Source organism: Mustela putorius, unplaced genomic scaffold (genome assembly GCF_011764305.1).
Source record: "Mustela putorius furo isolate JIRA1106 unplaced genomic scaffold, ASM1176430v1.1 tig00000695_pilon_pilon_pilon, whole genome shotgun sequence".
In the NCBI taxonomy this organism is placed as follows: domain Eukaryota; kingdom Metazoa; phylum Chordata; class Mammalia; order Carnivora; family Mustelidae; genus Mustela; species Mustela putorius.
Window position 1 is genome coordinate 10,109,070 of NW_025421447.1, and position 12,250 is coordinate 10,121,319.

Sequence of the window (12,250 nt, forward strand, 5' to 3'; positions counted from 1 at the left end):
TCCGTGATCTCTGTAGCCCCAAAACCTCCATTGCCTTTTTTTTTTTTTTTTCCTGCCTGGCAGGAAGGATGTCTGTCATTGTGGTCCTCTTTCCTGAGCCACGGGCACAGTTTGGCAGGTGCCTCTAGGTAGAAAGTCAGGGGGTTGCAAAGCTCAACTTGAGGACTTCCTTCTCTGAAGGATCCCATCCCTGTTCTCTAATTGCTCCCAAAGAACTGTTTCTTGGGAAGGTCTGATCTCATTCCTCTTTCTTGGCTAGAATCAGAAACTCAAGGCATTTCTTTTCCTAGTGCACGGAAATTCCAACATTTTTGCTCCTTAGACCATAGTAGAGCTCAGGTAAAACGTGGAAATGTAGAGATAGCCATTCTGATGGTGTGACATTAGGGAGGAGATTGAACAACTACACAAAGCAGTCATAAAACAGAAATATTTAAAAAAATAAAAAGCAGACAGACACACTTAATAACATCTGAGAGCAACTTGATGTTGTCACTGTCTTATGATTTGCGTGGCGATTGGCCTTAAATCATTAAAAAAATTGTCTATCTACTTTGGAAGGAAAGAGGTAGGTAATGTATTTTAGAGTTTTGTCACGTAAAGACAGGATCATGAAGGTTTTTTTTTTTTTTTTTTTTTTTTTTTAATCCAGGGGGTTTATACATGGAAATGTTTGTAAAGGGGTGTGCGTCACCTAAAAAATGTACTTCTTTCTGCAAAGTAGTTAGCATTTTGTTTGAAGATCTGGGATAAATGGAAAGTTGATGTCAGAAGGCTTGGTAATGAAAATGGTGATGAGTAAGTGGGATGTCTGTGCCATCCCATCAGGTTTTGGGGGCGGGGAGCACACATGTGTTCCTTTATGTAAATGCATTTTCTTTTTTCCCTCTCTTTAGAGAGGGAGGGGAGGGGCAGAGAGGGAGGGAGAGAAAGAATCTTAAGCAGGCTCCATGCCTAGCACAGAGTCTGACGCGGGGCTCGATCTCACCATGCTGAGATTGTGACCGGAGTTGAAATCAAGAGTCAGACATTTAACCAACTGAGTCATCCAGGTGCCCCTATATGTATGCATTTTCTAAGTCACTCAGCATGGTGGCCTTTAGTAGTAAATGCCCCGAACAAAACACTCCAGCTCATTTCTAAGGACTAGCCAGGAAATGGTTTACTTGCTTGAACCCCAAATTTATTACATTCCTTGAATCCTAAAGCCCTCTACCCCTAGCACCCCTTCCTCTCTCTGCCCTAACTTCTGCCTTGATATAGTTTCTTCCACAGCACACCCATCAACACTTATCAATCACACCCAGTGTCCCATTTTTCCTGGGAAAGTGGCCTGACCCCATCCTTCTTTCTCGGGGACAGGATGAGACCCCCATAGTCCCTTCACGTATTAAGTTCATGTTCCTTTCACTCAGTGGTTATACCCATTAGACAGAATGGATTCTATATATGTGTAATAGCAAACTCCCCCCGGCCCCAGTGTTGTTTTTTCCCTATTAATGATAACTAGACCAGCCCTTCCATATTATTAAACATGGTTTAAATCCATTCTTCTCTGTTTCATAGGAAAACCTAGGTCTATTTGCAGCAGACCCAACCTCTGATATCTGGAAGACTTACCTCAGCTACATTGATGAGATGTTGCTGGATGGATTTTTTCTTGCCATTGAGTGCTCCCTCAAGTACCTCCTGGAAAACACTGGTATTTACTGGCTTAGGGACATGTGTTATTACTGGAAAGATAACAGTAGCACCTGTTGATGAAAAGTGAAGTGTGATCAAGTGCTTTGTGCCTTTTCGCAAAATGTTGCAGATGTGTTGTGAATGGTACCTAGTAAAATAACCAGGGTGCTGAGTTTCTACATTGTTCCCAGAAAAAAAGATTTTTCTCTCTTTAAAACTCAGGTGGTAAGCCAGGCTCTAAGATAGTGAAGCCCATAACAAAAGCAAAAACCCAAGTGCCAATTGAATCTAAATAAAGCTTCATAAAGAGAATGAAGTTGGAGCAGCAGGCAACATAGTTAGTAATGGCGACTTCCTTTGGACTTGGTTCATGGCAGTGGGAGGGGGACGTTCTGTGCCTTCAAGCTTAATGGACTCTATCTCTGTAGCCTTTTGAGAACACAGGGAGGTTGTTGTCGCCAGGTTAAGTGGAAGAAACAGAAGCTTTTCTGTGTGAAAAGAGGCAAGCTGGGGATGAGGTAGTTTTTGCAAGGAAAAGGAATGTTGAGATTGTGGGCTTTCTCTGAAGCTGTTAAAAAAAAATAGCTTTGAATTTGTGATGGAAAAACTGAGTTAAGGTACACAGGGCCAACCTTGGCTAGTAAGTGGTAGGATGGAAAGAGAGGAAGAGTTGACACTTCATGTTCTAGTAGATTCTGAGGAGCTTGGTGTAAGGGTCCCATTGGCAAAGTTGTCAGAATGGAAAGGCTGAGGTGAATAGTTTGAAGCCAGAGGATGAAGGCGTTTAAGAGAGTTTAAGGTGTCAAGTCCAACCCAGGGAAAGAAAGAGAATCCAGTGGTAAGATGGGTAGGTCACGATCCATGTCCAGATACCCACCCAGCCCAAATAAGAGGGCATGAGGGTACTGGGCTGAGGATACAAAGGGAAGCAAGGCCAGCTCTGGGTGTAGCGAAGATGGGCAAACCTCCAGTGGTCTTAGTAGGTGGAGTGGCTGAGATCAGAGACATGCTCTTTGTCTGCAAGGTGCTCCACAAAAGGATATGGGGCAGCAAGAAACAGGCATGGTGGCGGGGGGATCACCTTCTAGAGCCTGGGGGCAAGTAGCCAGTGGGGCATGGAGCAGAGCCACTGAGACTGGAGAACTGGCTCCTAGGGACCAACAGTGTTCACCTTAGTGGACCAACCAAACCTCATCTAGCACTGGAGGTTCACAGGGCCTCAGCCATCCTCTAGAAGATTCTAGAAGTTGCCCCGGCACACTTGGCACAGGCACTGCATGGGAAATATTTCCTAAACATAGTGACTCCATGCTCGACTGATGCCTATCCAGCTCTCCCAATCTGAGCTGTCCGGTGGGGGAGCAAGAGGATGGAGAGGGCATGGTGTGGTCCTTCAAGATTGCCAAAGTGACTTTCTCTCCATGGAACTGGCGGAAAGGAGAAAGGTACTTTCTTCATGATATAGAATGGGCAGGAGCTGGACTTGGCAGGTGCTGGAGTCAAGGAATTCTAGATGAAATTTTGAAGGGACTGGTTCTCTAAGCGGGGAGGAGAAGGAACCTAGGAAGAAAAGCACTGTGACCCTTTGCATAGCCCGGCTGGACCGCTCTATCCTTCCAGCCCTCCTTCAGTGTTTCCACCTTCTTGTGCTCGGTGAGCCCAGCACCATTTCCACGGCTTGGGCTGGATTCCCTGTCACCTCTTAAAATGCAAACCTTGCCTAGGTCCAATGCTACCCACTCTGTCCAGAAGTGCTCTTCCCCCTCTTAACCCCTAAAGTGACTGACTTGTACGAAGTTGGTGGAACCACCAAGATAATCTGACTTATATGGTCATGATGATGTCATTGCATCGAACCTTAGGATTAAGTTCTCACAGCAGCACACGGGACAGAAATCTCTGGAGTCAAAATGACCTCATGAGTCTTTTGCATCCTATAAATTGTATATAACCCCATCTATTAAAATTGTCAGTATCTCATGCATATAGTAACGCAGAATATATCATGAGTACATATGCAAATCATAGGTATTAAAAAAAAACAACTCTTCCAGGATAGTGTAATTTCTGTGCATTCCCTCCATATATGCTTTTGATGAGACACTCCTGAATCCAGGAATGCAAATTGATCAGCCCCACAATTTTGAAGGCAAGGCCTTGGTCTTATAGAGCTTTGAGTCTCCCACTGTGGCTTTAGCTGGGGTGAATGATGAAGCCGTGGTAGCCAGAGCCCCATCAATATTGTGGCTTCCAGGACCAAGAGGTCTAGCCCCTAAGTTCTAGATTAAGGGGAGTGCTTCTGGTTAGTGGATTGGTTCCCACCGTGCTGTGGTTCCACACGTTCAAGGACCTTGCCTTCATTTCTTTGGTTGAGCTGGGTCACCACCACAGCCTGGCTCTTGTCCATGAGCGGGGAAGAGTGTGGAGACGGCTCCCGTGCTGTCTCCAGGGCCACAGCCACAGAAGTGGCAACCATTGCTCTTCCCCACATGCCAACAGTGAGCTAACCCTCTTGTCAACGTGACCGCAGGCAGGGCTGGGAAAGGCAGCCACACGTGCCCACTCTTCCCTCTGCTTCTGGGGGGAGAGGGGTAATGGATTCCCGGGGGTTTCCACCACCCACAGCATCCAGCACATCATGGTCTCCCAAATATTTCCACAGTCAAGGAGACCTACGAATGTAAGCGGTTATTAATAAAAGTTTAAGCACCTCATCTTGTCCTTGCAACATTTCGCTCCCTGTTATATTTTGATTTAAATTTAGCAAGGCAAGTTAGTCTAGCAAGTAATCAGGGACCTGTTAATTATTTATACTGTTTTTAAATTTTTTACGACTCTGGGACCACAGAATTGAAAGAGGTTCGGTTTTCACAGAAAAAGATCAGAACAGAGAGGGTGGTAACCTGTTTTTTCCTGCCAAAGCGTGTCACAGCGCACCTAGTGGCTACCCGTGGAATTGCATGGGGTGTGCCTAGAGGGAAATCAGCTGCTTTGGAGAAATGAGCTTTGCATAATCAACCTGTTCTCAACTAGAGGCCATTCCACATCCCCTCACCTCCGCCCCGTCGTTCCCCCAACCTAGGCATTTGGGAATGTGGAAAGGGACTGGCTTGGGTTGTCCAGTCCCTGGGACGTGCCCTCCAAGGACAGGAGGGTAAATGTCCTACAATGCCCAGCACAGCCCAGCGCAAGAATTGGCCTATTCAAAATGTCATTGGTTCCCCTGTTGGTAAACACTGCAAGACTGTTACCCTCACCTTTTCTTGGGCGGGGGGAGGAGTTAGCAAATTTTACATTTCCATTTTCCTCTGCCCAAATAGCTTAGAGCAAGGAAAGAAATATTCAGAGCATCTTAAAAACAGGTACTGCCCTGTGCCCATTTTAACCATTCTCGTTTTTGTGTGAGCATGCTTTCCTTGTTTTTCAGAAAATAAGGCAGGCCTCACCCCGATATTTGAAGCCCAGCTGAGCTTAGCCATACCGGAATTAGTTTTCTCTCCGTCCTTGGAGTATGGGGTGAAGGGCGGTTTCTATGATGCTGTTGAGGGTCTGGTCACCAGCATTTTTGGAATATCGTCCCTCGTGCCCCGGCTTTCCCCCCAGAATGGCTCTCCCCACTACCAGGTACTAACCAGCAAGCCCCTCCCACCGGCTGCCAGCCTAATCTGCAGACTTCTGGAAAAGGCTAGGCCTAACCCCCTGCTGTTGCCTCGCCCCTCCCCCAGGCGGACATGGAGGGCATGGCCCCCTTGGTGAGAATGAGGAATGCGCTCCTGGACAGGGTGCAGAGCGTGCTGGCCCTCTGCTGCAACTATCGTAACGCCTTCAGCCAGTACTCCTACCTGTACGTGGAGGACCGGGGGGAGACTCTGAGCCAGTTTCTGCTGTATGGGCGTGTCCTCACCCCCGAGGAGATGGAAGCCCATGCAGAAGACGGCATTCCGGAGAACCCTCCTCTTCTGCATCAGTTTAAGGCCCAGATCGACTCCTATGAAAACCTCTATGAAGAGGTGTGCAGGCTGGAGCCCATCAAGGTGTTTGATGGCTGGATGAAAATTGACCTCCGACCCCTGAAAGCAACCCTGCTCAATGTCATCAAGAGGTGGAGCCTCATGTTCAAACAGCATCTCGTTGACTTTGTCACCAACAGGTACTACCGCTGTTCTGGTTTCCTCCAGCCTCCCAGGCTGTGGGGGACACCCTGGTTTTCATTTCTCCCCAATGGCTTCATTGGTTCAATCAAAAATGAAAACAACTGGTTGAGGTTCCAGGCCCTTGGTTACCGGTGATGGCTTTGGTTCTGCCCTTACCTCGGTTCACCAGATGAGGCCTCCTTTTCTGTTATTTTCCATTTGGTGCCCCGTGTGTGCAAAGCACCCAGGAAGTGGTAAATAATGTTCTAGGTGATAATAGAGCTCCGAGCTCCCTTTGCCACCCTAACTGAGAAATCTCTTTAAGCCTGGAAAACAGAGGGGGTCTCATGGGCCTCCTAGACTTTATTTCTACCCCTTGCTTCTTGTCTCAGATTATCCAGCTGTACCAAGGGCAAGTCACTGAGTCCCCACACCCCCCGATGCCTGTCTGTGCTATCCTAGCCATGGGACAGACTGGATCTGCCATGGTCTGTTCCCCTGAGCACTTCAACTATCCAGCACTTGCATATCTGCCACCATTAGAAGCTCAGCTACCACCCCAGTCAGAAGCCTGTGGCAGCAGGTGTGGGGGGGAAGGCACAGCCCTTCTGTGCAGCCCTCCTGCTTTGGGTGTCAGCTGTGGCCCCAGGAAAGCCAACCTGACCCCTTCCTTGAGTTTGGGGTAGTCTTGCTTAATGCTACTGCTGCCTTGTTCACTGATCTAGCCCTGGGAGCAGAAAGGAAATAGTCTCCCTATCAAGGATGGGTCTATTTGCAAATGAATTCTAAGAGAATTTGCAAGGGTGATGGTCCTCCTGCTCTAGGAAACTGCAAGAGAGCATTGTGAGATGGTTTAAGTGGATTTCCCCAGTGTTCTTTTTATTTTATTTTATTTTATTTCACAGAGAGAGAAATTACAAGTAGGCAGAGAGGAAGGCAGAGAGAGAGAGGAGGAGGCAGATACCCTGCTGAACAGAGAGCCGGTTGCGGGGCTCGATCCCAAGACCCTGGGATCATGACCTGAGCCGAAGGCAGAGGCTTTAACCCACTGAGCCACCCAGGCACCACTCCCCAGTGTTCTTTAAGAAGAGCCCAGTTTCATGTGTCTGTTAGCCATTTGTATGTCTTCTTTGGAGAAGTGTCTGTTCACATATTCTGCCCATTTTCTGACTTGATTATCTGTTTTCTGGGTGTTGAGTTTGAGAAGTTCTTTATAGATCTTGGATATCAGTCATCAGGGAAATTCAAATCAAAACAACATTGAGATACCACATTACACCAGATAGAATGGCAAAAATCAACAAGGCAAGGAACAATATATTTTGGAGAAGTTGTGGAGAAAGGGGAACCCTCTTACACTGTTGGTGGAAATCCAAATTGGTGCAGCCACTCTGGAAAACAGTGTGGAGGTTCCTCGAAATATCAAAAATAGATCCACCTTGTGAAATGGCAATAGCACTACTAGGAATTTACCTCAAAGATACAGATGTAGTGAAAAGGGCCATATGCACCCCAATGTTCATAGCAGCAATGTCCACAATCGCCAGACTGTGGAAGGAGCCGAGATACCCTTCAACAGATGAATGGATAAAGATGGGGTCCATATACACAATGGAATATTACTCAGCCATCAGAAGGGATGAATACCCAACTTTTGCATCAACAGGGATGGGACCAGAGGAGATTATGCTGAGTGAAATAAATCAAGCAGACAAAGTCAATTATCATGGTTTCACTTATTTGTGAACCATGAGGAATAGCATGGAGGATATTAGGAGAAGAGAAAAGTGAAGGGGGAGAAATTGGAGGGGAGAGGAACCTTGAGAGACTATGGACTCCGGGAAACAAAAGGAGGGTTTTAGAAGGGAGGGTGGTAGGGGGTGGGTGAGCCTGGTGACGGGTATTAAGGAGGGCACGAATTACATGGGGCACTGGGTGTTCTACACAATGAATCATGGAACACTATATCAAAAACTAATGATGTACTGTATGGTGACTAACATAACACAATAATTTAAAGAATAAATAAAAAGAATAAAAAAGAAGAGCCCAGTTTCCCAAAATTCACAAGAACTGCAGCTCACTGAGGAACTGAGAGACAAGAAAGGAAAACACTGGAAAGAGGTGGGGTAGAAACAGAGATGTCTCTGAGTGTAGCTGTTTCATAGTCCCTCCTCAATGGTAGGTCTGGCCTTCTAAGGACATGGAGGCGTGTTTCAAATTGTAGGTCCTATTATTATTTATGTGTGGCTGGGCCAGCCAAGAGACTCAATGGGAAATGACTGCCATTGGAAAGGTAGTTGGTTATACTCAGATTCTAAGATGACAAGACACACTATGTTCTATGGGGCCACACAGGGTGGCACTAGGGTCGATCAGGCCGAGGCGATGATGGGAAAACAGGGGCAGGAGACTTTATTGTGCTTTCCGTGGGAAAAAAAATCATTAAGATAGGATCAGCGGGATGAGAATGGGCCCTTTTGAGTGATCTCAGCAGGCTCTGGGATCAGAGGGCCACTGTCTAGTTTTTTGGTTCCTGATCCTGGAGTTATTAAGGTAGGTATGTAGTGGTCTGGAGTGTGATAGCCAGATGGAGGAGGTGGTTGGAGACACGGATGGACTCCTGTTTGATTGGTTTGTATAGGAGAGGCATGCTCGAAGGCAAATCACTTTTAGCTCCTCTAGGAACTGGTCCGCCAGGTCTGGGAAAAGAGGAAGTCCCTCTAGGGTGGGTAAGACCTCAGAGTACATGGCTGATACAGGATACAGTGATGGCAGTGGCCAGGTGCCTCAAGCAGGTACGGCTTCATAGGATCTGCTGGTAGAGGTAATAGGATAAAGGCACAGAGTTCTTGTCCTCAGTGCCTCCCAGTGCTGTCAGTGTGTAGTCCATATTTGGCATTCCTGTGATCATGAAGAAAGTGGCTCATCTTTTGTATGTTTGTGGTCAGTTTCATGCTTCCCCTTCTTTGCCCATATGGAGCTCTTGCCCACTTCTGTGCGGACTCTATTTTTTCATGTGTGATAATTAGAATCTTTTCTTTTTGATATTTGATATATACTGGGTGTAATCCTATGCTAATTGTATATATTGCAAATGCAGTCGCCCTTTGAGTGGCCTGACTTCCCACCACCTTTACAGTATGTTTGCCTCATCACATAGCCCAAGGAGTTCATCTTTTTTCTAACACTGCATCCTTTTGTCTTGTTACATAAATCCCTTTCACCCTGAGATCCTAGTGATGCTCTCCTATGCCCTTTCCTAAAAGGTTTGTGGTTTTATATTTCTCATTCCATAGCTCCTTGTCTGCTCTTGCCTTGTATGACAAAGTCCTAATTGCTCTAGTTTTGTCCTAAATCTCAGTATCTAGCAGGGCAAGTCCCTGCCTTGTTCATTGTCATTAAGACTGTCTCCAGGATTCTTGGCTCTGGCTATTCCATGAAAATTGATAAAAATCCATTTGTAGGAGAGGAAATGTGTTGGGATTTTGATTATATTTGCAGTGACTATTGTTTGATTTGAGGACAATGGTCGTCCTTCTTCACAGAGTGTTCCTGCCCAAGAACACGTCATCTTTCCATTTCTGTATGCCTTTAATGTCTTTCAATGACATTTTGTAATCATTACCTTTAAAATAAGTCTCATGACTTTAAGATTCATTCCTAGGTATTTTAATTTCGGGCTCCTGGTACAAACGATATTTTAAAAATCGTATTTTCTGTGGAAATGGAATTGATTTCTGTCTATTGATTTTGTATCAACCATCTCCGCTAAATTAACTTATTAATTGCAGTAAGTTAGCAGTGCACTCTTTTGGATTTGCTGTTAACATAGTCATCATCTACAAATTTATGATAGTTTTATTTCTTCCTTCTCAGTGTTTTTATTTTTAATACATTTTTATCACTATTTTGTTCTTGCCACACTGGCTAGGACTTGAGGTTTATTGTTGAATAAAGTGATAATGACAGGTACCCTTATCTTGTCCGATCTTAAAGGGGAATACTATAACATTTCACCACTAAGTATAACATTTGCTGTGAGGTTTTTTGTTGCGTTTTTTTTTTTTTAATATTTTATATATTTATTTGAGAGAGAGAGAGAGAGAAAGCAAGCAGAGAAAGGAGCAAAAGGAGAGGGACAAGCAGAGTCCGCCCTGAGCATGGAGCCCAGTGTGGGGCTCGACCCAGTAACACTGAGATCATGACCTGAACCGAAATCTGAAGTTAGATGCTTAACCAACTGAGTCACCCAGGCGCCTCTTGCTATGGATTTTTGTGGATTCTATTTATGGAATTAAAGAAGTTCCTTTATTTTTTTTAAGTTTATTTTTTATTTTTAGTAATCTCCATAATCAGTGTGGGGCTCGAGCTCACAACCCCCAAGATCAAGAGTCACATGCTCTCCCAACAGAGCCAACCAGGGGCCCCTAAAGAAATTCCCTTCTATTCCTAATTTGTTAAGGGGATTTAACATAAATGGAGATAACATTTTATGAAGTGCTTTTTCTAACTCCGTTAAGAGAATTCTGGTTTTTTTCCATCGAAATGTTAAAGTGGTGAATATACTGGTTTCTAGTATTAAGTCACCTGGGGTTTACTGAGAAAAGCCCAAAATCCCAACACAAAGTATTATCTTTTCCAATATATCCACTGATTGATTTTGTTTGCAAATATATTGGTTATTGTTGATGTGTCTCTGTTTGAGAGTGAGATTGGCCTTGTCTCTTCCTTTCATCTCAACTTGCTCTGTGGTTTTGTTAGTTTCATAAAATGAGTCAGGAAGTAATCCTTCCTGTTTATTCTCTGGAAGAGTTAGTGTAAGATTAGAACTCTCTGATCCTTGAAGACTTGATTTAAATCTCCTATTGAACATCTGGGCTCAGTATTTTCTTTCTGATGAGATGTTTACCTATAATTTCTCTAAAGGTTATAGGGATATTAAGGTTTCCTATTCCTTATTAAGTCACCATTCTATAGGAATATAGCCACTTCATGTAAATCTTTAAATTATTGTCATAACATTCATAATATTCTCTTAATCTGTTTACTCTCCCCAGAATCTATGATTATGTCCCTCTTCTCATTTCTATTCATTTCTACTTGCGCTTTCTGACTACTTTGATTAATCTTGCCAGAATTTGCAAAGAGCTATCTTATAAACTTATTGATCCTCTTTATTATAATTTAATTTCTATTTCAAAAATTTATTCTTTTATGTTTATTATGTCCATCTGTTCCTTTGTATTTATTTTTTTCCTCTTGGATAAGTTAAAGTGAATACTTTGCTCCTTCACTTTGAGCCATTTTTGTTAATGTAACAATAACACTTATGAATTCCTTTCTCAGTACAATTTTCCTACATCTTACAACCTTAGAATGTGATATTTCCATTATAATTTAGTTCTAAGTATTTTTAATACCCATGATGATTTGTTCATATATGTTTAATATTTCCAGGGGCATCTGGGTGGCTGAGTGGGTTAAGCGTCTGCCTTTGGCTCAGGTCATGATTCCAGGGTTCTGGGATCGAGCCTCACATCAAGCTGTCTGCACAGCGGGGAGCCTGCTTCTCCCTCTCCCACTGCCCCTGCTTGTGTTCCCTTTCTTTCTCTCTCTCTCTCTCTCTCTCTCTCTCTCTGTCAAAAAAATAAATAAATAAAATCCTTAAAAAGAAAAGTATTTCCAATCATAGGGTGTTTTGAGTGATTTTACTTTTAAGATTTTAGCTTTAATTCCAGTGTAGTTAACAAACAGTGTTATATTAGTTTCATGTGTACGATTGAGGGATTTGACAATTCTGTGTATTAGTGTCCGTCACGACAAGTGTGCTCTCTAATCCTCCTCTCCTGTTTCACCCATCCCCCACCAACTTCCAATCTGGTGACCATCAATGGGTTCTCCCTAGTTAAGAGTCAGTTTCTTGTTTTGCCTCTTTGCTTTCCTTAATTCGTTTGTTTTGTTTCTTAAATTCCACATATGAGTGGAATTTGTCTTTCTCTCATTGACCTGTTTTGCTTAGCATTATGTTACCTAGCTCCATATCCACGTTGTTGCAAATGGTGAGGTTTCATTCTTTTTTATGACTAATAATCCATTCTGTATATAGACCACATCTTTTTTATCCATTCGTCTGTCGATGGACACTTGGCTGCTTCCATAGTTTGGCTACTGTATATAATGTTGCCATAAATGTAGGGCGGCATATAGGCTTTCAAATTAGTATTTTGTATTTTGGGGGTAAATACCCAGTAGTGCAATTACTGGATCACAGGGTGATCACTCAAAAACACTATTTTTGAGTGTTTGAGGAACTTCCGTACTGTTTTCTACAGTTCGCATTCCTACCAACAATGTGAGGTTTCCCCTTTCTCCACATTCTCACCAACACCTGCTGTTTCCTGTATTGTTGATTTTAGCCATCCCAACAAGTG

General features: G+C 44.0%; 1 protein-coding gene across 2 annotated transcripts in view; it reads left to right on the forward strand.

The window, feature by feature from the left end:
• The window catches only part of DNAH9 (dynein axonemal heavy chain 9), a 313,471-nt gene that overhangs the window by 49,636 nt on the left and 251,585 nt on the right, over positions 1 to 12,250 (forward strand). For both annotated transcript variants that reach the window (XM_045083402.1, XM_045083401.1), the window contains exons 15-17: positions 1,567 to 1,702; positions 5,111 to 5,307; positions 5,409 to 5,833. In XM_045083402.1, coding sequence (XP_044939337.1) covers positions 1,567 to 1,702; positions 5,111 to 5,307; positions 5,409 to 5,833 — 758 coding nt within the window. The remainder of the gene's footprint in view (positions 1 to 1,566; positions 1,703 to 5,110; positions 5,308 to 5,408; positions 5,834 to 12,250) is intronic.